Source organism: Neodiprion lecontei, chromosome 5 (assembly GCF_021901455.1).
Source record: "Neodiprion lecontei isolate iyNeoLeco1 chromosome 5, iyNeoLeco1.1, whole genome shotgun sequence".
Lineage (NCBI taxonomy): Eukaryota > Metazoa > Arthropoda > Insecta > Hymenoptera > Diprionidae > Neodiprion > Neodiprion lecontei.
The window spans coordinates 6,214,663-6,238,101 of NC_060264.1; the positions used below are offsets into that span (position 1 = coordinate 6,214,663).

General features: G+C 43.7%; 4 protein-coding genes across 4 annotated transcripts in view; 1 reads left to right on the plus strand and 3 right to left on the minus strand.

The window, feature by feature from the left end:
* Nucleotides 1-23,439, plus strand: part of LOC107221174 (alkaline phosphatase) — a 244,915-nt gene that overhangs the window by 75,632 nt on the left and 145,844 nt on the right. The window lies entirely within an intron of this gene.
* LOC124294846 lies at nt 9,778-14,683 on the minus strand. Its single transcript, XM_046742374.1, has 2 exons — nt 14,556-14,683; nt 9,778-12,900 (listed from the first exon to the last, which is right to left on the minus strand). Exon 2 carries the CDS (start codon nt 12,871-12,873, stop codon nt 10,153-10,155), a length of 2,721 nt encoding a protein of 906 aa, XP_046598330.1. The 5' UTR covers nt 12,874-12,900; nt 14,556-14,683; the 3' UTR covers nt 9,778-10,152.
* On the minus strand, nt 10,462-16,432 carry LOC124294847. The gene is made up of 2 exons (XM_046742378.1): nt 14,148-16,432; nt 10,462-10,578 (listed from the first exon to the last, which is right to left on the minus strand). The coding sequence occupies exon 1, from the start codon at nt 15,563-15,565 to the stop codon at nt 14,231-14,233; it is 1,335 nt and encodes a 444-aa protein (XP_046598334.1). The 5' UTR covers nt 15,566-16,432; the 3' UTR covers nt 10,462-10,578; nt 14,148-14,230.
* LOC124294691 lies at nt 12,915-14,058 on the minus strand. The gene is made up of 2 exons (XM_046741179.1): nt 12,963-14,058; nt 12,915-12,931 (listed from the first exon to the last, which is right to left on the minus strand). Exons 1-2 carry the CDS (start codon nt 14,056-14,058, stop codon nt 12,915-12,917), a joined length of 1,113 nt encoding a protein of 370 aa, XP_046597135.1.

Consider the following 23,439-nt stretch of genomic DNA (forward strand, 5'->3'; position numbering starts at 1 on the left):
TGTCGCCAGTGATCGCACTTCTCCTTTGGAAAAGAAATCTGCTCGATAAAGTGATATGGGAATTATTTCTGTTCCGTAGGATAGAGGCACCGTGTATATTGATGAATTATTCGCAGATTCAATTCCCTGACAATATTGGGCAGTAATTTAATGGAATTTATTCACGGTCGTAAAGCCGAGGTTATTTACAGAGGCATTCTCACAAACTGCTCGTTTATAGGTTGTAAATATTTTCTTTCCGCATCTGATAAAGTTTACTGCGAAGCCTGGTACTGCTGGAAAAGCGTTTGTTATGTTCTGTGAAAAGCGATGCAACACGGTAGAATTTTCATCGTACATCACGCCTGATGCACGATGTCTTATAACCTCGTGAGCAGGGCGGTGCTCTCCATTGCCAAGATTTAAAATCGCGAAGTATAACGAATTCAACGTTATTTACGATCACGTACAGAAACTGCAGAGTGTTTCGTTTTCTACCGGTTGGGATTACGTATTTCTATGCGCATAATGTAGGCACAGCGTTTGTTTGGTAGCGGGAAATTTGTCTTGGTAACATTTCCACCGAGGAATGTAAAGCGGTTGTTTGCAATTTTTCACCAAACCCAAGAGGCTCCTGTCTCATCGCCATTTTAATCAACTTATTCGCCACGTTTCTGGGCGTATAGACACTGTCCCGAATATACGCGATGAGATGGAATAAAGGTGAGCCTTGAGGCTCTTTTCCCACGGTATATACCAAATTTCGGGTTGGATTGGGTAAACGGTCTTTTCCCACCCTCGAAGAGGGCGAAACTCTTTAGACTATCAATGAACCCCGCGCGCCACGCACTTTCATTCCAGGGTCAATATTCATGAGGGGAGTGAAAAAAGTAAATCACCCTCGCGCAAATCTGAATCAGCTGGATCCCTTGGCGGTTTGTGTAACACACGGCCAGACATCGTCCGTCAATTTACCATCGATTTGGGTTTTAACGGAGAGTAGAAAATCGCTGTGACATCTTCAATGTTCTCAGGTAATTCGGAAAGTGAAGTACGGAGCTGAGACAGGCGAAACACGAGAACGAAAAACCTCACGAGACACCAAGGACGAGAATCGAAGTCTGCATGGTGTACCACAGGAACGTTTGCCCGAAGTGCGTCACGTATGATCAATTTTTCTCCGCAGAGAAAAGGCTCTCGAAATTCAAATTTCACCCGGGTGTGATACATTCGGAATGATTTCCTGGAATGGAACCAGTGCGTATACCTAGGGGTTGGTTAAGGGAAGGATTTAGTGGAGGAAAAAAAAAAAAATCTCCAGGTATTTTACGCACGTATTTCGAACGCCTGACGTACCACATACGCGATGTAGTGAAAATTATTCAAGTATTCTTCACGGGATCGATCCGGGAACTCTACCTTGGCTTTGCTCGGAGGGTTGGCAGTGGATAAAATCGTCCTACCTGCAAATCTCGTGGCGTCGAAAGCTTCCGATGAAGGATCATTCTTCGTCGTATGTATAACTTTGCACGTGAACCAAAAAAAAAAAAATAACTCGATGCTTTTGTCGTTCGAGATTATTCAACGGCGAGAGGTTCTTTTATGAACCATTTTTAGCAATATATCACATCAATTACCTGTGACATGTGTAATGATTTAACCGTGCGAAAACATACTTGGTCACCATACCTTTGTTCTTCTCAAGCAATAATTCTTTTTCGAATATCTCTAATTTAAGAAATTTCTTTTCATATTTATGACTTATATTTACACTTCCAAACTACAATAACACATTATGCGATAGTGAAAGTGTGCCCCTGAATTTTTTGAACGAACACATCAAAAATCATCACACACATCAGAGTGTTCTCCATGATCGAAAAAAAAATGGGTGTATTCCCGAAGGATTAAACAACGCTTTCACAAATCTATCTTCCGTTCCATGTTCACCGTCATTCGAACGATTGTCTGACGAATTGTTTTCCTGTCGTTTTTTTTTCTTCTCCAATGAATACTTGGGGGGAATCACGAAACGGTCTCTTTTCCACTTGGTACACCGTGCAACACGAATATAATGATACGAATAAACCCTCCGTGGTGAGAAGCGTCCCAGCATTCATTTGAGAGAAGTAAAATGGAACGGCGGGCGCGCGTTTTGCTAAAATCTATTTCAAGGCAAAGTGGTTAGATCGTCTCTTCCACCAGACGGCGTATCAGGTAAGTGGGCGTTTGGTATAGCTGGTCGCGGAGACGTGTGCTCGCGTTCTTTAGGATGCCGAGCAGCCGCGGTAAAACGCGCGAGTCCATTAACGAAACATTTTCTGCTTTGGGGCTCGACTGAAAAGCACTCCACCAGTCTCTGACTTTGTTAAGGTGGCTCGAGAGGCCTGAAAGCCAGCAGGGATAAAAATTCACCGGATTCTCCCCCTCTCGAATCCGCGTACGATGTACTCGCCATCATCCGTCCGACACGGTTTTTTACATGTGTCGCGAGGAGTGTTTCGGTTGGTGGGAAGCCGATGTCTTGGTTCATCCAAAAATCGTCGGGTCTCACCCCCCCGAAATTCGTTTCGTCTTTTACTCTCCGCACTCACGTGCTTCCGTAGCTGGCGAACGATCCGCGATCATGAAGGACCTCGAGTTCCGGAATCAAAATTCGAGAGGCTCAGAGATTGATGCCCGTTGCGACAACGCCGGGGAAATGTCTTTTCGACGACTTGCTCGTGGGGATCGAGATTCAATGCTTCAGATTCGCCGCTTCCACTAACGCCGAAATGACCGGGCAAAGTAGCTGGGTCTGGTAAAATAGTAAAAGGGCGGTCATTGAATGAAACGATGTTCTCAAGGAAGGCAGCAGACGTCCGTGAAGCTTCGATCCCTCGTTCACCGACCCTTGGTTACCTCATTTGTCCCTTCTCGGTCCACCGAGTATTTTCGAGAGAAGGGTCATCGCGGTATCGAATCGAATAACACGAATGTCGTTCAATCGGGATGGAAAATTTGATCTGTCGTTACTTCTGAAAGCTTCGCGCGATTCGCATGCCGGTTTTTTTTAGAAAAAAATCTCGACGAGCTCGTCCTCCAGCTCGGTTTAATTACCGCGCGTTCTTTCTCTCGTCAATTTTCTCAAAACGTTGTGTAAATTCATTACGGAAGTGGTAAAAATGGAAGAAAAAACTTCCACCATCTGAGGAAGGGGAGGATATTCACGACCGTTTGTAGGATTTCTTTCTTTTCGATGACCGATCTCCAGAAGATTCCACGACTCAACGCGCTGCAGGTGTAATCAGAGGTGTAAGAAATTTTTTGTGGATGCGTGTGCAAAGTGACTGATCCAAACCAGGCTGATCGTGAGTAATTCTTTGTCCCAACAACGAACGTGCGGAGTGACCTTTTCCTTTGTTGGTGGTTAACAAACCGCGCTGCTGTATTCTGCACGAAATCCCAGATTAGGGGGTGAGAAAATAAACCGCAATGAAAAAGAAAAAAAAAAAAGGTGAAGGAAAAACATCGCCTGGTCACGGTACGCGACGTTCACGGCTTCTGCCCACTTCAGGATTATAAACGCTCCCTTTTTAATATGCTCCACTTAACTACTAAAACTGGGACAAGTGCCATGTACTCGCGGTTGAATGACCATTCGCAACAGTCATGTTCTCGAGCATTTGAAACTGCGAATCTTTGCCGATTAACTCTTTTTGTTTACCCACTGCAGTTGGGATGACAGTCATTTAGGAGGTTCGGGTAATTTCATACCGATAGTTGCCGTTGATATAATTTGGTGATCGTCATCCTCGGTCTATTTTTATCCGATTGACTTGAAATTATGACGCAATCTTTAAAACTTGTTTATCGATTCGAGCTCGTGGCTAGATTTGTTGATTTCTATTCCAAAAGTGTTTTATAAAACTTTTTTTTACCAATTGTTTAGTCAAAAATTGACATTTTTTGTTCATATATAGTCGTACATATTTGATGAAATTTTATTTTAAACACTTGAGTTACGAGCTTGAACCCGAAAAAGTGTTTTTAACTCAAGAATTGTTTTATGTCTATTACAAGCTGGACAGTTATGTCAGGAAATGCGCCACCAAAAAAGCATTCGAGTTCGGAGTCGTTCGCTACTTACATACATCATGCCGCCGTTTTGTTATTAATTTCAATAAAAAAATTCTAAAGTACTCTTGAAACTCTGAATAATAAAGCCAAGTTGTACCCCCCACCTCATAAGGAAACAAGTCAGGTCGCGGAACGATCCTTTAGTCTGCATTCTCCGCGGGCTTTCACGTAAAATGGTGAGCAACCATCTGTAGTCTGTTCAACACACGATGCCCTGGTTAGTATTCCGAAAGGGTAATTCGGAGAAGCGAGAAAAACAGTCACCCATGTCGGTGTATGTTCACGAGCAGGATCGTCATCGGGCAAGGCTTTTGCCTCCGCGTTGTCTAATTATCTCGTCAATGTCCGTCTCGACATTTCTTTGCCCAGCGCCCCTTGCCGGCAAGAACGGCTCCGTGCCTCCATAAATTAGCATCACTTTTCAAACGAGTTTGCAGCCCGTGGAATCCAAATTGCCCGATATTTGACCGGTGCTTGAAAATTTACGTTGCAATAACTCAGGCACAGGCATTTATTGATTCCGTAAACCGAGGGGGTCTCGCTTATCATGCAGTTATTTACGACGTAAATTCGTAATATGACAATCTTCTACCTCTAATGTTCTTCGGAGACGGAAGTTATTCAAAATCGAAAAATCCAACTGATGTTTCGTGTACCTAATTTGTACAAGTTGAACGGTAAGGTATTCGTTTTTTTTTTTTTTTTTCTGAAAGCTTTGGCGATTCAGACTCAGCATTTTAACTACACCGTGAATACTTCAAGATTATCCAATACCTATATCAGGGTTTTGAAGTAACAGTGACTAAAACGGGTTTCGCAGAAACGATAATATTTAGGAAGAGTCCGGTATATACGAACTTTCGAAAATTAAACTGATCTTTTCACCAAGTAAAGAAAATAATGATATAAAAAAAAATAAAATATAACTTCTCGGGTCAAGTTTTACCGGATACTGGATTAACTTGCCGTTTCCAAGCGTATATCTGACGAGGTGGTTCCGTAGATCTTTTTGCCCTTGGAGCGCAGGTTGGACATTTCCCACAGTTGGAAAGTTCCGAAACCGAAGAGCGTAAATCATGCCAAAGGAACGAGGGTGCGTCTTCAATGCTCCAGAGGCCGCCGTGCCGAGAAGCGGGACAAATTGGGAGATCGGGAGGTTTTCTCCCCCTTCCCCCCCCCCAGTGATAAGGTACTAGGAAAAAACTTGAAGAGCAGAGAAGTTCGTGCAGCCGGAGCAAAAGGCTGGCTCTCGGTTCTCTTCCGGCGGCCCGCGGGCCGCGCCTCGAGACGAAAAGACATTTCTCGTCTTGTTGAAACCCCTCCGCGAGAATGCAAATTGAAGAGCACCTAGTTATACGCCAGAAAGAGATAGGGGTCGGATGAAATTCTCGGTGAATTATTTCAACCGGCACCACTCTGTGTAATTGCGATCGAGGCTCGACCGACGCTCGAATTACGACTAACGGAGAGGAGCCATCCGGGATTATTCAAACTCCGGGCCAACGATCAGCCGCTGTTCCATCGCTCAACCCTCGTCATTTGCGACATCGACACTCCGCGGCTTTCGCCGCCGTAACTACTTTGCATCGCTGATTACGGCGTAGATTACGTGCTTTTAGCGGCCGGAAGAAAATCATTTTTTTACCTTGTATAAGATTTTTCTTCGACAAACTGTACGATAGTGTAACGAATTTGTTACATCTCTGTTGATTTGATCAAATGATACGTAAAGTAACGAAAAAAAAAAAATAACTATAACGATGCAAATGTTTGGTCATGTAACAGGTCAGCTTGTACGATTTTATTCTCACAATTTAATACGGAGCAGTGAAATTATAACGTTCGTTAGTCAGGCAGTTTGATAATGAGGGCTATATTTAGAGAGTATAACGGTGTGTAATTATAATACTAATTTTTTTTGCTTTTTTTCTTCTAGACGCGTAGTTGATGAACGATGTATCGAGTTTTATTTGCGTTAACGTTGAGTCATCAAGTCTTTTTATGTACCGTCGATTTTTCTTTTTACAAATTAAATGTCAGAGTACGTGGATGAACAAATTCCCCGACAGGGTGCGAAGAAATAATAAAAAAAACAAAAAAAAAAAAAATTATAATTAACGTGATAAAATCATGTATGAAGAATACTTGTTTTGACACATCGGTTTCAGATTAATAGTTATGCAGACTGATGATTTCAGATAAAAATCGTACAACTGACATCAAGCATTAATTTAATCAGTTGTTATTCGGGAGGTTTTTTTTTTCTTTCGTCATTCTAACAGATGACAGTTAATTTACGCAGGTAGAACTTTTCGCCGGGTTTTGAATTACGTCCCTGGCAGATATTGTGAGAATTTGTTTGTGGCAGTTTGCTTAGCTCCGAGTTGAAGGGTTGCGAGCGTTTGTGTTTTCGCGAAACGTACGTGCATGTACGTAACCTACATAAATACAGAGCGTGGGCGAGTTTTTCGACGAGAATTTTACGCTTTATCCGTTGGAAAAGTGAGCAAGCCCGGTGAAAAAACTGGTTAATTAATATCAGAGGGGTATGAAAAAGCAAAGCACGATGATCCCGGGAGATGAATGGCAACGTAAAATAAATACCCTAAAAGCGAGTATCGCGGATGGTCGGAATATCTTGTTTCCTAAATTATGCCCAAGGATTTCCACCATCCACCCACTGTCGTACGCCGACGAAAAATTGGCGCACGAAAGGTCCTCACGGGTCGCGGAAATTCCCGACACCTTTTCGCATCCGGCTGCCCAACCGATACGGTATTTAATTTCCGTGTGTAAACAATTTAACGAGCCGTGAAACAAGCTTTTCCCGTCACGGCCTGACCGCATAACTGAAACAATTTTCAGCCCGCGTGGGGTCGGCGAAATCCTCGGTGTCCCATTTCGGGGAAAAGGGCGATTATTGTTATGGGGCAAAGTTTTGAGGGAGGCACCGAACGAATGTCTTGATTGTGCCGCGTCTTATGAGTATAAGTTCCTCGGGACATTTTCCACCTCGAGCCCTTCATCGGCTTTGTCCTTCTCCCCTGGCGACGCTTTCCACGCAACGGTGTAATTGCGGGGGATTCTATGACGACTCGGATATCCCCCCGCGCCTGATGCAATTACCTCGCTGATTTTTGCAATCGCATTCCGTCGAGCAAAAAATGAATACACGATAATCGTTTATCGGTTATTTAATTCGAACTGATTCGATAGATTGAATCGGCGGAATCGAAAATCCAAATTTTCTTCACTTGAAATACGTTGTACGATATCAAGAAAACATTCACAGGAGATGATCCGTATATTTTTAATAATCGTATAAACTGCAGTTCAACGTGGAAATATCAGTTTTTCTCAAAATATGCGCTGTTTAAAAAAATGTAACAAAATATAACGTTTCAACGGACCCATTTTATATTTGTGTTGATTGTTACATTTCTGCTATTGAATATGACACAAATTTTTGTAATTTTAAAAACAACAGAAAAATTTTAGTGGATCTACTGGGACGTTTGTTTTTTTCTAACCGTGTACTTACATGTATATGCATTTCGACGTTTTTATCGTTAAAAAACTGTTTCGGAAAATCCTTATCACAAAATGTTTCATATCAAAAAATTACACTCTTATATGGTTTAACAAAACATTTATTCCGAACTCCGATTTTACCTTTTTGGTCATATCACTGGCTTAAATAGTTCATTCGCATGTTAAGAATTTTTTAAGCATTTTTAAAGACAAAAATAAAGGTGAAAACTACACAATTTGCGAAAATCTATTTTCCAGCACGTTGAATCGCTATTTTGGCAGTACAAATGTATTAAGGATCGAATCGAATTTTTTATCTCACTTCAGGAAGGCTAATCTGAGTTTTCGACTTTGATGATCCGGATTTGGTGAGAAATGACGGGAATTGCAGTTTTCGACGAGGATTTGTAGGAAAACGTTAAACATTCGCTATACTCCGCGAGACGTAAAAAGTAAATCAGCCTTAGCCATCGAGAAGGGCGAGGGTCGATAGGTGGCCGAGTTGGTGGGAAATGCGCGAAGCTATAGCTTCCCCGAAAGCTCTCCTGCAGCTGGCCACTTTCCTCATAAAGCTCGGTCAAATTGGCTGCATACACGCCGAAGCGTCCGTAGTGCATCGGGCTTTTATGCCATTGTGGGAAATGCAACGGTACAAATGCTCGATACATTCGATTATCAGAGGCCAGAATACAGTCTGCGCGATACTCGTGAGCTCCACCGATAGCCGAATTACTGGCTAAATCCACGGCAGCTGATAGCGACGCCGTATGTTTAGAAACATATGCCCAGCATGGACCGGCATTGTTTTCGGTGCGTGTCCCGAAAGGGATGTTTGCCGGTCACGCGTGAGGAGGAGAATTGTTTACAATGCCGGGGAAAATATGAGAGAGGTTGAAAAAGTGGATGAACAATTGCAAAAAATGATACATACGAAAACAGCTACGAATAAACTAGTGAAAATCAACAACATTCATCGGTAGGAATAGCAGAAATTGGACAATTTTGCGATATTTGTTAGTCGAGCGAAATTTTTTTGGTACAGCTGCTGCCGTTTTTTGTACGACAACGAAAACGCTGTGGATATAAGGTATTGAAAAATGTTTCCCCCAAATTTACATGACGGAATGAAAACGTGTTGTTGGGTCATTTATCCCTTCAGCTGCAGCGTCTTCCGGTTTTTCTTTCGACACGTTGAAGGATCCGGAACAGATGGGCGTACTTTTTAATTTCCTGTATTCTCGAGTCTATGGAAAAGTCCACTAGGAGGGTATAAACTTTCTTAATCGAAACTTTTCAGAGTCTACAGAGTCACTTCCTCTAGCGCAACCTGTGCTGTACAAGTTGTAAGATTTTCCCCTGACGGAGACGTAGGTATAAGTCGCTTCTGTATCCCGATCGAGTCTCCACCCTCCGTTCCTTGGATTATACACGTCTGTCCGCCTAACTCTCTTTTTGGTCCAACGTGTGTAGATAAATGTCACGAGGATTAAATTTATCCATTGTTTGTACATTTCGGAGATTGTAGCAACCGCTGGTAAAAGGTGAACGATTATCCTTGTAAGGATTTTTAATAACGATTGAACGTGAAATAAATGAGAAAAATAAAAATAATGCACAACATAGTTCAAGATGGTGTCAAGACAAAACAGATTGTTTATTTATTTATCTGGTCATTGACGATTCATACCGTAAATATTGTAATATAACATAAAATGAATCTTTTCTACTCGTCGGAAGCCAACAAATTTGGCTCGATAGTTTTCAGCGTTTGACACGAATAAACAGTATAGAGGGTTTAAAATAGAAATATGATTTGATTAAAAACAAATTATAAAATGGTACGATTCGGAATTGATTCGAGAATAGAATATGCGGACGATGACAGAAAAAATGTATACATCTGAGAGATTAGAACGTATTCATCGTATTATCCGTTGAACGGAGAGCTATGAGAAATAGTTTAGGTGCGTTGATGATATATTAAAGATACTTTCAATTTATTCACTGCTGATCAGGTTTTAGTCCGTGACATACTGTTAAAGCGAGTAACAATAGAGGAATTCGGGATCTGGTCTGATACAGTTTGTCACAATAAAAAGAGAAAAATAAAAAAAAAACTGCGCGCACTGAATTTGGCAAAAAAACAAAAAAATTATAATGATATTTATTGTACACTATATACAGTTAGCGAATTACCCGAATAAATACAATGCCAAGAGTAACACGTGGCAGCGAATGCACCCAAAACACAATTAATTAAATAATTGATTTAAAGCGAATTTACACACAGTAATTTTGGTTAACAGAAGCCAAGCAATTAGAAAAATTAGCTGAGAGAAGAACACGAGGTGATCTTGAGGTAGCCGAAAGAAGAATAATGGCGGAAACCGTTAGAAAACGAATCTTCTTCCCCGTGAGGAAGACTAAGCATGTCCCATAGCTAAGAGCCAATCAGAAAATTCATAGCGAATGACGTCAGAGAATAGCGAAATGCGCAAGTGTCAGTGAATTTGAACTAGAGATTCATTGATTGGCTATCGATTGTCGGGTGATCTGTGCTCTGCTTAGTGCTGCCTTCTTGCTGCGGGTAAGCCGAACTTCGCTTCGCCCGGGCAGTTTGGGTGTTGACTGAACATTCTCCCCCGGGTTGACGGCTGAGACGTCAAGATCTTCAATGGGCAGAACACATAGTTTCGCAATTGGTCGGGTCAATTCCGTGGTAGCTGTCTTCAGTGTCACTACGCGGGTATGTCCGTCCTTCCCTGGGTGGATAGCGATTACCCTAGCGAGTGGCCATTTGGTAGGTGGGAACCGCTCATCTGTGAGGAGCACCAGAGAGCCAACTTTGATGTCGTTGGACGCCCGATGCCATTTGGAGATGCCCTGATGACGTTGAAGCACTTCGTTGCTCCAACGTCTCCAAAACTGTTGCAACAGTTGCTGTAGCAACTTGTACCCAGTTAGCGTCGATTCCGTTGTTGAAGGTAGCGAAGGTTCCGGAACAGCGGTGAGTGGTTCTCCAATGAGGAAGTGACCTGGAGTTAGTGGTTCCAGGTCGGCAGGATCTTCCGAGAGTGGGGCGAGAGGCCGAGAATTTACCACGGCTTCGATCTGTGTCAACACCGTAGTGAGCTGCTCGTAAGTCATCAGATGCTCTCCGATAGTTCTTGTGAGATGGAATTTGATAGACTTGACGGCAGCTTCCCATTTACCTCCAAAGTGCGGAGCTCCAGGCGGATTGAACTTCCAGGTTGTGCCATCTGTAGCCAGTAAATGTGAAAGTTCTCCCAGTGATTTTGATCCTGATGCGAATTCAGCCCTTAGAGTTGCATCTGCACCCACAAAGTTTGTACCACAGTCCGAATAAATGGTGTGGCAGACGCCCCGGCGACTTGCGAACCTCCGATACGCTGCGATGAATGCGCCTGTAGAGTAGTCCGTGACGAGTTCCAGATGTATAGCGGAGGTCGTGAAGCACACGAAAACTGCAATCCACCCCTTGTAAGTTTTCGCTCCACGACCCTGGAAGGTTTTCAGAGTGACTGGCCCAGCGTAGTCTAATCCTGTATGTAGAAACGCTCGTGCGGGAGTCACTCTAGAGGGGGGCAGTTGTCCCATCAATTGCTGTGCTCGAACACCTCGGTGTCTAGCACAGACTACGCAGCGTAAGATGTGAGATCTGACTGGTACGCGGCCACCAATAATCCAGTAGGATTGGCGTAACGCAGCCAGAGTCAATTGCGTTCCCCCGTGAAAGTTCCGTTTGTGTGCATGATCGATGAGGAGTGACGTCAGCAGTGAGTATCTAGGCAGAATCGCTGGATTTTTCTGCTGACTGTCCAATAGCGAATTTTTCAAGCGGCCACCGACTCTCAAAATTCCGTGATAGTCGACAAAGGGGGTCAGCTTGGCGAGTGGGTGATTTTTTGGTAGGAATCCCCCGTCAGAAAGCAGCTTGAGTTCCGATGAGAAGTACTGGCCTTGTGTATATTTGACCAGTAGCCATTTTGCGGGTTCCAGGTCTCCAGCAGATAGCGGGGTGGCTAGTGAGGACTGTGGCACCTTTTTCATTCGGCTGATGGCACGTAGACAGATTCCAAGCGTTCGAACCAGCGAAACCCAGCGAGAAAAGCGTTCTAAGAGAATTTGCAGAGGATGTGAATCTGTTTTAGCGAATGTCATGAAGGTTAGACCTGGTCTCTCTTCCTGATGAGTTGCGGTCGTAGCAGGTGGTTCAATAGTTGGCCAGTTTTCTTGGGACAAACTGAGCCATTTTGGACCCGACCACCAAAGCGGGTGTTTCAGCAGTTTGCCAACTGACAGTCCTCGCGAAGCACAGTCAGCTGGATTACTTTTCCCAGCGATAAAGGTCCAGCGGCTTCCAGGAAGAGTGTCTTGTATTTTCGCAACCCTGTTGCGTACGTAAGTTTTCCAGCGAGAGGGTTGACTTTGTATCCAAGCGAGGGTTACTGCAGAGTCAGTCCACAAATAGATTGGTATTTGCTCCAAGTTAAGTGTTTTTCGCACGTAGAGAGTAAGTCTGGTGAGAAGTACGGCAGCGTTCAACTCCAAACGTGGAATTGTGAGTGGTTTCAGAGGGGCTACTTGAGTTTTGGAGCATAAAAGTGCAACTGACGAATTCCCCTGAAGATCCGTCACCTTCAGGTAGACCACCGCAGCCATAGCGAGTTGGGATGCGTCTGAGAACCCGTGGAGCTCTGCAGACACATTCTCCTTGAGATTAATCCATCTGTTTACCCGGAGATTAGCAAGGTTGGTGAGGTCCGCTCGAAATACCGTCCACTTGTGGAGTTGTGTCGGAGCCAATTGATCATCCCAGCCCAGTTTTTCAAGCCAGAGTTCTTGCATGATCACCTTGGCTTTGATGATGATCGGAGCGAGGAAACCGAGAGGATCATACAGACGAGCAATTTCAGACAAGATTGCCCGTTTTGTTGCTGGAGGATCTTCAGCCAAGTGATAGTTGAACTGGAATACATCGTGGTGAGGATTCCAGCCAACTCCGAGGACCTTCACCGTAGTATCTCCGATTTCCCGTAGCGAGTTCACTGGTTGATCGTTTGGTGACATTGTAGCGAGTAACCGAGCGCTGTTACTTGACCATTTTGTTAATGGGAAGCATCCAGCTGCACAGAGTTCCCTGGTTTGTTTAGCGATTGCAATCGCTTCCGTCTCTGTGTCAGCTCCCCCGTAGATGTCATCTACGTAGCGGGTTTCAGTCATTGGAGCTACTGCCAGCGGGTATTTGGATCCTTCGTCCTCTACTAGTTGCAGTAGAGTCCTGACAGCAAGATAAGGAGCACAAGTTGTGCCGTATGTGACCGTAGTGAGGGTGTACGCTTGCTGAGAATTGTCCTTGGTCTTCCAGAGGATGGACTGTAACGGCCAGTCCTTCGGATCTATGTCAATTTGCCGAAACATCTTTGTGATGTCGGATCCAAAAAGTATTGGAAACCGACGAATGCGGAGTAGTACATCGCAGATGTCTACTTGTATTTTTGGCCCAACGTGTAAGATCCCATTCAGCGAAACTCCTGATGAGGTGTTGCATGATCCATTGAACACTACTCTGAGCTTTGTAGTAGTGCTCTGTTCCTTGAGGACACCGTGATGAGGTAGGAAGCAATGTTGTTCCGGTAGATCTGCCATAGAAATGTGTTTCATGTGACCCATGTTCTCGTACTCAGACATAAAGTTGTGGTAGAGGTCACTGTAAGTAGTGTCCGTGCTCATCCGTTTCAAAACCCGACGCAGTGAAAATTGTGCGGATCTCAGTGAATTCCCAAGTGCTTCTACCTTGTCCTTGAGTGGCAAGTGCACCACGTAACGCCCATTTGGGTGACGATAATGTGTGGATCTAAAGTGAGCTTCACATTCGTCCTCCTGCTCACTATAGCGAATGTGCTGCTCATCATGCGGTTCTTCCTGGTCCCAGAATCTGGAGATCAGATCCGGTAGCTGTTCGTCGGCTGACACGTGCAGAGAATTGGCCGAATATTTCGTAGCAGTTGGATTGACTGAGCCGTAGACAATCCAGCCCAAGAGGGTTGACTGAGCAATTGGCGAATCAACAGGCCCTTTGCGAATCTTCTCATTCATGATGAAAGCTGCAGGTGCTGCTCCCAAAATGATGTCAATTGGTCTGGACTGCAGAAATTGCGGGTCAGCCAATTGCAGTCCCAGTAGATGCGACCATTTCTTGTCGATAAGGGTGTATGACGGCAAGTCTACCGCCAACACAGAGAGAATGTGGGCCTGTATTTTTAGCGAATTCTTCCCATATAGCGAATGTAGCTCAACAGTGCATGAGCCCAATGTGCGGCCAGCAGATGTGTTGCCGATGGCCCGTAGGCCCACGTTTGCGGATTTCAGAGGAAGTCCCAGTTTCTTGTGTAGCGAATTCGTCATGAATGACAGCTCAGAACCTTGATCTATCAGAAGTCTGGCTGTCAGAGGAGCTCCCGTTGTCGAATATACCCTGCAAGATGCTGTAGCAAGTAAGGCTATTGTTTCCAGAGAATTGAGCCCTGAAAACAATTGCAGTTAGCGAATTCTGTCCATAGCGAATGACCTAATAGGACTATTCTGTACCTGAGCTGCCCGAAGCAGCAGTCGGTTGAGGATTAGCCCGAGATTCTTCATGGATGGCCGTGTGGTGCTTGTTGCCACAGTGGCGACATCTTGTAGTGGTGCGGCAGTCCTGTGAGCGGTGGCGTCCCAAACAATTCCAGCACAGTCGATGATCTTGAACCATAGTACGGCGCTGTGCGACAGAGGCAACCTTAAATTGCTGACAGTACAAAATAAAGTGCTTTTGCCTACACAGTTGGCAGATGCCTGGTTCATCTGTAGCCTCTTTAGGTGTATAGTATACTTGAGCGGTGGAACCAGAGGGGGTACTTGCAGTCTTGCTGGAATGTGAGGGTGACCGTGTGTTTGGGGGCTTGCTAGAGGTTTTTAGCAGCTTGGAGGTTGAAGCCTTGTCCTCCTTGGGTGAGGTTGGTCGTGAGGTGACTCCGATGGCGCTGATCTCCCAGGCGCGTACCTTCCCGATGAGGAAGTCTTGTAATTTCTGGTACGCCGGCAGCTCATTCGAGATGCCCAGGGTACTCTCCCACTCCTCCCTAAGTTCTGGTACCAGACGTCTGAGGGTGACGAAAACCAGGATAGGGTCCCAGTCCGCAATGGAGACTCGTAAGGTTCCCATCGCATCGATAATTTTCTGTGTCTGTAATACAAGTGCGTTTAGCTGAGGTGCCGAGTGATTAGGCACTGGCTCTGTGGTGAGGAGTTCCTCCAAGTAGGTGTTGAGAAGCCGACGAGGGTTATCATAACGCGCGACGAGGAGATCCCAAGCAGCAGGGAATGCCTCGTCTGTAAGAGGCACGTTTGCGATGAGTGCCAGTGCATCGTCCTTGAGTTGCGTCTTGAGGTAGGACATGCGCTGTGCCCCAGTGAGTTGCTCGGCATCAATTATGAGGGTGGTGAATAAGTCCCTAAACCCACGCCATTTCGTATAATCCCCGTCGAATGTCGGTAGTTTTATGTGAGGCAATTTAGTAGAGGATGGCCCAGTCGCGAAAAATTGTGTAGCATCTGCATGCCTAGGTGTCGCCTCTGCCTTCAGGGAGTTCACCTTGGCCTCCAAGCGGGTCTGCAGGCTCCCGTACAGCGTTGCACCACGTTGATAGACCTGAGCGGTGTGGTACTCATGTTCGAGCACTTCTTCGTGCTCCTCGTAAATGCGTTCGTGCAAGGCCTCAATACGGTCGACGGTTCTATTGACTAAAGCCAACTGGGCCATGGCTTGCTCGAGAGACATCGCCTGAAGTGCCTCAGGCGTGAGTCTTTGATCAATGTTGGCCAGAGAATCAACCCGGTCCTGCTGCAGCGCAGCCTTGTTGTTGAGAGACATGATGCGAATAACAGTGCTGGTGACCCGGAACTAAGTTTTCGGTCAAATGATACGGAAAAGTTCTATGTACCGGTGTACACTGACCGCCAAAGGCGACACCCGATGTGTCCAGCGATGCCTTTGACACTTAGCTTTTCACCAGATTGGCACTGCACAGCGAATACACCAAATGCTGAACACGAATTGTTAACGTGAGAAATAACCCAGAGAATAAGCCAAGCACAATTCTATTGTGACCAAACCAGCACCGATCCGGCTCGAAGGACCAAATGTTAAAGCGAGTAACAATAGAGGAATTCGGGATCTGGTCTGATACAGTTTGTCACAATAAAAAGAGAAAAATAAAAAAAAACTGCGCGCACTGAATTTGGCAAAAAAACAAAAAAATTATAATGATATTTATTGTACACTATATACAGTTAGCGAATTACCCGAATAAATACAATGCCAAGAGTAACACGTGGCAGCGAATGCACCCAAAACACAATTAATTAAATAATTGATTTAAAGCGAATTTACACACAGTAATTTTGGTTAACAGAAGCCAAGCAATTAGAAAAATTAGCTGAGAGAAGAACACGAGGTGATCTTGAGGTAGCCGAAAGAAGAATAATGGCGGAAACCGTTAGAAAACGAATCTTCTTCCCCGTGAGGAAGACTAAGCATGTCCCATAGCTAAGAGCCAATCAGAAAATTCATAGCGAATGACGTCAGAGAATAGCGAAATGCGCAAGTGTCAGTGAATTTGAACTAGAGATTCATTGATTGGCTATCGATTGTCGGGTGATCTGTGCTCTGCTTAGTGCTGCCTTCTTGCTGCGGGTAAGCCGAACTTCGCTTCGCCCGGGCAGTTTGGGTGTTGACTGAACACATACACTGAACACCGTTTAATTTTATAGAAATTTAAAGACGACTTCTGTCCTTCGACTATTGATTTTGAATACGATACACCGTCACATCTTTCATTCAAAGTCATTGTAGATATTTATTACCCAAAGTTCGAGGAAAAGTATCCCTTTCATAAAATAGCTATACCTACACTATTTCTCCGATTCGGTAAAGTTAAACCATCGATAAATTCCGTTAAAAGCTTTGTAATAAATTGCCAGTTCACGCTAATGTAAAATTTTGTAAAAAAAAAAAAAAGAAAAAGGCAGCGAAGAAAGAAAAGCAAGACGAGAATCGATACAGTTTATTTTGCATGCAACCAGGCCATATAAGGTACGGTTATCGATGTTCGTTCAAAGTTTGCTCAGCGTATTTATTTTTTGCCTCCCCTTTTTATTTTTTCTTCTCGCTCTGGTTTTCAACGCATGTTGGTTATCCTCGTGTTTTCCGAGGCTACTGCATCACGGGTATTCGACTTCCGTGTCGAAACCGTGTTTGCGTCGCGAACCGAGTGAGCATGATAAGGGTAAACAACGCCTCGAGTGTAAACAAGCAGTTTGAAACTGGGGAAAAAGAGACTCCGGGAAGTTAACGGACTTGCACGAATATCGGGACGCATCCAATATCCGAACATTGCGACGTGTCCAGATATTTGCGATCTTTCGAAAATCCCAGAACCCGTAAATCAACGGTCTTACAAAAACGGCTCTCATCTTCCAATCCTCATTCCCGCCAAGACTTCTCCCCGTTTCTTCTTATTCTTCATCTTTTTCAACTTCTTCTTCTTTTTATTTTTCTTGCGTTATATATAAAACGTTCCCCGATAGGTTATTAAAAACTTGCCGAGCGATTCGAGGGTGAATTTCAAGCGAGTAAAAACAGCCTGATTACTCCTCGGTTTTATACAACCTTCTGTATAACTTGGCTAGCTGTTTTACACTCAAACCACGAACCAATTTTTATCTTCCTTTTGTTCCTGGCGGCTCTTGTTCTCGATGCGAACTGCGAGCTTTGCTGATACGCACCCTGAACGACCCAATATACCGACCAGGGTCTTCCGGGTCACCGAGGCAACTCGTATCTTTGCATCTGCTAGCGTTGAAGAAGTAATACATGTTCCGGCAACCGAATTGTTTGGAAGAAATTCAAATCAGCTCCTCGAAAATATTTCTTCCCGTTCACGAGACTCGGTATAGTAAAGATGATCATTGCTCGGTGGTAATTAAGGCCGGTTCTTATCGGGTCGATGGGAGAAATACTTTCTAGTAATATTGCATCGCGAAGAATGTTTATAAACAAATCACTACGGAGGAAAGGAAGAAGGAAAAGAAAATATGAATCTGGAAATGTATTCTGCAGATATCCGGTCACGGAAATTTCAAGATTCAACGAAGCTCACGTTCAGCGATAAGAAATCTTCCGCCTTTGTCCTTTTCTCTTCTCAATCTCCATCTGAATACCGTTACTATTGGGTTTTGACTTCGTTCATACGGAGTGTCGGGCGATGACGATAGAGATCAACCTTTCTTTTGACAAAAGTTGAAAACTTGACTTCATCGTTGCAAGACTTCGAACGATCGTGATAAAATGTGGAAAGAGACACTTTAACGACTCGTCGTAACCCCAAGTGGATTTTTGGTAACTTGACATTACTCTCAAGATTATAGATATGTACAGTTCACTGGACTCCAAGAGACAGTCAATGATTTAGATACAGTATCAAAATGATCACGTGAAGCGAATTGAAAACACATTTAACGAAGTGCATAATGTGAGATAAGTGAACCAATTATCGACACGTTCAGACCCCATTATTGACCCTTTTATTTTCCAAAATTATAAATGTACTGCACAAACTGTGAACTTTTCGATGACTAGAACCAACTGCTAGAGAGTTAAGCACTACAAATTTATTTTTTGCTAATTTTAGAATTAAAGATTAAAGAGGACGATAATTGGGACAGGGTCGATAACTGGTACAAATTGCCTAACATCTGATTTGAGGAACGGCTAAATCCTCCGCACCGTGAGACCAACGGCGTCTCGTTCCTCCTCTTTCGGGTTGTTAAAGTTGAATCAAGATCGTCGGAAGGACCGCGACTAACTTTCGACATTGTCATTTAACGCGGAGCAATAAGCCGGGTAGTTACTTACAATAAAGAGGAGTAATTTTGAAACGAGATCAGGGCAGATCTTAACAGTGCAATTTATAAGCGTCCACCGCAACGCGCGTGCACCTGACAGACCAGCTCTAGACTAAGGGTACAACAAGCATCCTCGGTGAGTAGGTACCTACACCATAAAAATAATCTCGACGTGAGGTTCGGGGAAGGGAATGAGGCGGAAGAGTTTTTCCCGGTAGGACCCTCCGAGCGGCTGATTGATGTTGAATAAAACAAACAGTTTGAATCCGAGCCGAAGCCCGGGCTCGAATCGTTCGAGCGTGCAGCTTCGAGGTAGAACTTTCTTTACCTACGACGATTTATCAAAGGTTCCAATTGTTGACTGGGGACTTAGCCGAGGCACCCGGCAGGATCTTCAAGACGTATTTTCCTCCACCGCCCGAATGAAGATGCTCGAAATATCTTGTCGGCTGCAGCGGATCACGGCTTAGCCTCTCTTCGCACTTTGGACCACCTTTCACCTCCAGGTGAGTTTCAAGTTATTCCGCATTTCTTACTTGCGACTCTGCGCCAGAGTTGTTTCCGCAACTTTGTGCGATCAGGGAAGCTGTGAACGTATGTTCAAGATTCCTCGAGACTTGTCGTAGTCTTAACCGTTCCGAAACGTCGGCAATCAGGCTGACAAGGTTGAGGAATGCTCGCAATGTTCTGCTCGAATTTTGATCGTTTGAAATTTCGGCCTCGTATCCATCTGCGCAGCGATTACGGATGAATTTAAACGGATATCAGCCTTCGATTTACGCTAATCTTCTTACTCTCGGAAACTCATGACACAGATATACATATATAGCCGATTACCTTTTATTCGGATGACGTGCTTTGCGACATAGTCAGATTCGGCCCGCTGTGAAATGTTGGGGAAACCGTTTTGAGATAAGTAAATTACACACGTGCCACGCTTTCGTCCTTATCCGAGTCTCCCTTTTTCAAACCAAAACGTTACGATCCCTGCTACATTTTATTCCCCGAACTAAGGAACCGGTGATGATTTATACCAGCTACCGATTCGCCTTGAGACGTAGCGATCCTTGCTCCGGTATTATGCGTGCATTACGCCTGTCCATTCCACTTTCAAGAAGCGACCAAAAATCGACCACCGCGTTTTAACTCCTTCGGAGTTATCCGGTCACGTATTTGAAAGCAAGAGTTTGAAATCTCTTCTCGTAAATCGCCGCGCGAGCGAAGGGTAAGAAGCATCGATCATTGCGGAGGGTGGCTGCGGTTGTTCAAATATAAAATGTTATCATTCTGACCGAAGGAGGAACGACATAATTCGTGCCAATGGGGCAGCAGCGCGAGATCCCTAGGAACAAAAAAACGTGGGACGAATTCGAAATTTCCAGGACGTTCGGGGACCGAGAAGGGACAGCTGGATCCATATTTATACGAGCACAACCGCCTGTTTTTCCAACCTAAATGCTTCGCAAACAGGCAAATGAATCGAGAGGCTTCCCTCTCACCCCCATTCAACGTCATAAGATTTCTGCAATTTCTGCAGTTCAATTCTACGCTCGATTTACCGCCAACGCGTCCTTCGTCTCCTTCTTCCCGCATTATCGCGGCTCGGAAAGAGTTCTGCGAATAAACCAACGCCTCAGATTTTTCACAATTTTTATACAGGCACCTTTCCATACCCGATGCTGACGCTTTCATCGCATTCGTCGGGCACACGTGACGTTTCAACGGGTACATTTATTTCACCACATACCTAAACCTTGGTGGGTGGATACAATATACGCGTAAAATCTTTGAAGTACGTAAATATGAGACCGAAACGACCCGAATTTTTTTACAGAATTTTTTTTTTCCACTCTCCACTTCTCTTCGTATACGTTGTGTACGATAAATAACTGTAATACCTTCTTGTTTCATGCTCCGCCTTTTATTCTACAGCCGTAAATCATTCCCCCGTGTCACACTTCCGGACGGGATTAACCCGCTAATTTTCGCTCAAAGCTCCATTTTCTCTTTACAAATTTAAAGGCACGTTTTAGGACGACGAATTTCTCTTGAAAGGCTGTACAGGGATTTAATATATCAAGTTCTTTTCCCAGTTGTTCATTATTATATTGCGTTTATGGGTATCTTACAGATCCGTCGGGACATAATCGGGCGGAGTTGAAATTCCTAATTTGAAAAGTTTAGAAAGTAACGGATTTCAAATTTTTTAGTGGTGAAACTTGAAATAAAGGAATCAAACTTTGACGAAATCTGTAAGTTTCGAATGGTCCGAAACGCGACGCTCAAAGTTCCGAAAGTGAAAAATTCCGGAAGGACAAAATGCCGAAAGGACGTAACTCGGCGAGTCAAAGTTCGGAAAGTGCGAGAATGAGAAAATGTAAAAATCCAGAACATCGAAATACGGCTTGGTGTAATTTCACCACTTTGATCTTTCTTTGTTTTTGATTTTCGATATTTTTACGTTCGGGATCCTGGTCATTCCGACTTTCGGTCTTTTTAATTTTTTACACCCACTCGTTGAGCAAACTACGCTGTGCGAGTATATTTCAACTTTCCGAATTTCACTCTATCGAAACTTTATTTTCTGGAGTTTCGACCTATCGTAACCTGAATTATCGGAATCTTACGTTTCTAACTTTGAGCCATCGGGTTTCCGGCCATGCAAAACTTTGTCGTTTCTTGATAGTTTGATTTCTTTACTTCAAGTTCCGCCACCGAATAACTCGGAATTCGGCGCTTTCGGAATTTTTTCAAATTCGGAACATCAACCTCGCCCCAACAGAATCAATCAATGACTCTGATTCCCCTTTTCTTACACAGACTTCTGTGCGAGTGGATAGGTCAAGCCGTGACGGGTATTCTAATTGCAGCCGAAGGTATTCGGCTGCAATTAGTACCTCTATATATATATACGTATAAATTATTTAAATAATTCATTATCGGAGGCGAGGGAACCGTCGTTACGATGCCGACATACCGGTGGTAATATTAAAATGTCAACGAGGCTTTTCTCTCCCTTTTCCCATTCCCGGGCGTTCTTTATGCCCACCATCAAGCCTCAATCTCGCCCGTTCGTCTCCTCCGACGGATCCTGGAGCTTTACCCGCGTCAGCCTTCAAGCGGTAGGCACCGTCCGGGAATTATAAAATTACCGGCTAATTAGATTTACGCGAAGGCAGAGTTGATGGGCCGCCGCCTCCCTCGCCTCTTTCCACCCTTCTTCTACTCGCTTTTATTCACCTCTTTCGCCCTCTTTCCCAGCTCTTTTCAACATTTCTTTTGACACCCGAGAATCCCACCAGGTATAAGTAACCTCCGCCCTCGAGGAATTGACTCGGGTCTTTGCAAGAAAGAAAAAAAATCATATTTCAAATCGCGTACGGAGCAGAGAAGTACGAAATAATCAGGCTGTATTATTATTTTTTACTTCGAATCTAACGGTTCACCGTTATTGCCTTTTTTTTCTCGCCCTCTCAGCGGAGGACCAAACGATCATCCCTACAGAGAATGGACGCAAAAATGAAGAGAGTGATCGGAATATCTGACAAGAAAATTCCTAGCACCCAACGTAATATCGTCACTGCCCAAGGGCTCGAATACAGGGTCAAAGGTCCCGAGATTTAGGACAATTTAAATATGCGGTCGAAATACGGGAGAGGAAAGAGTGCACGCATTGTAAATATTTTACGTTCGCTCGATGTATCGCTTCAACGACTGGAAAGGAAACGGCGGTAAAGAGAAAAAGAGAAAAAGAGAAGGAGAAAAATTGAGAGGAATAAAAACGAGAAACCAATGGATGCCCGCTATTTGCCCTGACAAATGCCTCGTTTGTTAGAGATTTTTTATCCGACGAGACGCCGCTGTATAAAGCAAGCAGCGCAAGTAGTGCGGACATAACTTGTGAATCTATGTATAATGCTTAGGCGTTATACCCCGTATATATTATATATATATATATATATATATATATATATATATATATATATATATATATATATATATATATATATGTATGTATGTATGTATGTATATTACCGGAACGTTTGTAATTTACAAAAGTTACGAGCTTCGAATTTTTGCCAAGATGTTAAAAGAGGAGAAAAACACTGCGTTTAATCAACCTGCAGGACATAATTGAGAGTTAACTGCGTTATTTCACCAGTTTTGATAGTTGCAAAAATACTCGTGGAAAAATTTTCGATTCTCACAGTCTGTGAGAAAAGTAGAAAATGGTCCGAACATTGTTCGTACTGAAAGAAAATTTCGTTGCGCTTAGAGAACAATTTTGGCTTCTTGAAAATAATCAATTTGTAGACGCATTTTGTAGGAGATCATTTTTTCGTGAGAACATAATATTTTGTTGCGAATACAAAAATTGACGAAATAATTGCTTCAAAGTCGCAACATGTTAACCCTGAAATTTCGTTGATCAAATTTTGGTCATTACGAGAAAGTTTTTTTCCCGAGTGTGCAAGTAATTATTCAGGATAATTTTAGCCGGCCATGCAAAACTATAAATGAATTTCGTTTCGTATTCAGAACCATGTTTTTCGGCTATTTTGAAAAAGTGAAAATGGTTAAAACAGTTTAACCACTGAGAGAAATTTTTTAGTTCCGGTTACCGCTCAGTCCGTAACTATTTTCATTTTTTTACCACAATCGAAAAATATAGTTCCAGGTAGAAAATGAAAATTAGTTTCGTAGCTGTTACCGGAAAGTCTAGTATCCGTTACTATTCTTTCTCATTACGGTCACTGTTACTAAATTTTCTTGCAACTGTTGCGAAAATTTAACGCTCGCGCAACGATAAATCGACGTCAAATCCTTGTTTAACTAAAAAAG

Excerpts from the sequence above, each read along its gene's own strand:
- LOC124294847 (XM_046742378.1), bottom strand. The coding sequence starts at position 15,565 with ATGTCTCTCAACAACAAGGCTGCGCTGCAGCAGGACCGGGTTGATTCT.
- LOC124294846 (XM_046742374.1), bottom strand. The coding sequence starts at position 12,873 with ATGACTGAAACCCGCTACGTAGATGACATCTACGGGGGAGCTGACACA.
- LOC124294691 (XM_046741179.1), bottom strand. The coding sequence starts at position 14,058 with ATGACGAATTCGCTACACAAGAAACTGGGACTTCCTCTGAAATCCGCA.